The sequence below is a fragment of the Trametes versicolor genome, assembly GCF_000271585.1.
Source record: "Trametes versicolor FP-101664 SS1 unplaced genomic scaffold TRAVEscaffold_13, whole genome shotgun sequence".
Taxonomy (NCBI): Eukaryota; Fungi; Basidiomycota; class Agaricomycetes; order Polyporales; family Polyporaceae; genus Trametes; species Trametes versicolor.
The window spans coordinates 369,802-371,152 of NW_007360333.1; the positions used below are offsets into that span (position 1 = coordinate 369,802).

The 1,351-nt window shown below is 59.7% G+C and overlaps 1 protein-coding gene across 1 annotated transcript; it reads left to right on the plus strand.

Annotated features, from left to right (window-relative positions):
- Positions 1 to 69: 69 nt before the first annotated feature.
- On the plus strand, positions 70 to 375 carry TRAVEDRAFT_53024 (uncharacterized protein; the record flags this gene model as incomplete). The annotated part of the gene is made up of 1 exon (XM_008045981.1): positions 70 to 375. One exon carries the CDS (start codon positions 70 to 72, stop codon positions 373 to 375), a length of 306 nt encoding a protein of 101 aa, XP_008044172.1.
- Positions 376 to 1,351: the final 976 nt, after the last annotated feature.

Genomic DNA, 1,351 nt, shown 5'->3' on the forward strand with positions numbered 1-1,351 from the left:
TCGACATGTCGGACTTGGACGACATGGACGACATGAACGACGGGCCTCCGCGTACTGGACCCCCGACTCATGAACGCCATCGCGTGGAAACTGGGCGAAGCCTACGACAGCTCCGCGGCCGCAGCCAACAACGCAGACGCGTCTCATGTCGACAACGCAGACACGTCCCATGTCGACAAGAAGCGGCGCCTGAGCGCCCCGGCCACACCGCAGAGCACGCCACCTGCTTCTCCCGCGCCCGCGCCCGGACCCGTTCGGATGTCGTCGCGCACCGCAAGTGCCTCGCGCCCGTCCGCCCCTTCTGCTTCGCCACGCCGTTTAAGGCGGGGCCGAGGTGGCCTGGGGCGCACGCAGACTTCCAGCACCATCGCGTAAGGCGCCGCTCGTACGTCGAAGGATCCGGACGCCCAGGAGGCCTCCGGCAGTGGCAGGACATCGGAGTATTGGAAGGCATGTATCGCTAGAGATTGCGCACGCACACTGTCGCCCCATTTGTTTTCATATTGTTGCAGTGTAGGACAGGACCCATACGTACCTTTCAGTGTAGATTATTACATACATACAGGGACTGTACAATGAATTGACTCACTATCACTCGGAAGCTGGCTGCGTGTGTGCGGGGGCTCGTACTTGTGTCTGTCCTCGGACCGGCGACCTTCGCCAAGAGCTGCGAGTACCTTTCGAGGCTCGTACTTGATGCGAGCGCGGCGCGGGCGGCGCGATGATGCGGGGGCGGTGTGCAAACGGGTGGGACGAGAATCACTGACTCCGGGAGGGCAGTGGGGGGTTATCTGGGAGTGGGGAGGAATTGGGAGGACGAGGAGTGGGGGCAGGTTGACTCGCAAGTATGGCAAGTGTGAAATCAAATATATTCCGAGTTCGAACACGTCGACTAGGGCACAGGGAATGCATGGAAACTCTACGTACTTGCTCGCGCCGCGCGGCACGCTTGCAATGCGCGAAATGTGCTACAAGGACTCGGGGAGGGAGACACGAAGGCGCAGTCTCCAAATGGCCCCGCTACTCGAGCAGCCTCGCATCCAGACGCTCGAATCGTACAGTAACGCGTACAAACAGACAGGAGAACTATACTCGCCTGCGCGAACCCGCATCGTCGCAATTCCGTGAGAGCTGCACTTGAGGGCAAGCTCGGGGAGCTCGAATCGGGATCTCCTCACGGTGAGCGGTCCCTGTTGAACTTCTGTGTCTACGGCTGTGCCGGACCGGGAGTGGCAGTGATAGTGGCTGTGCGTCTACCATACGCCAGCATGGACTTTCCTACTTACCATATACGTACATTCTTTTGTTCTGTACTTACTTGGCATCCTGCCATCCCTCCATATGATTCTGG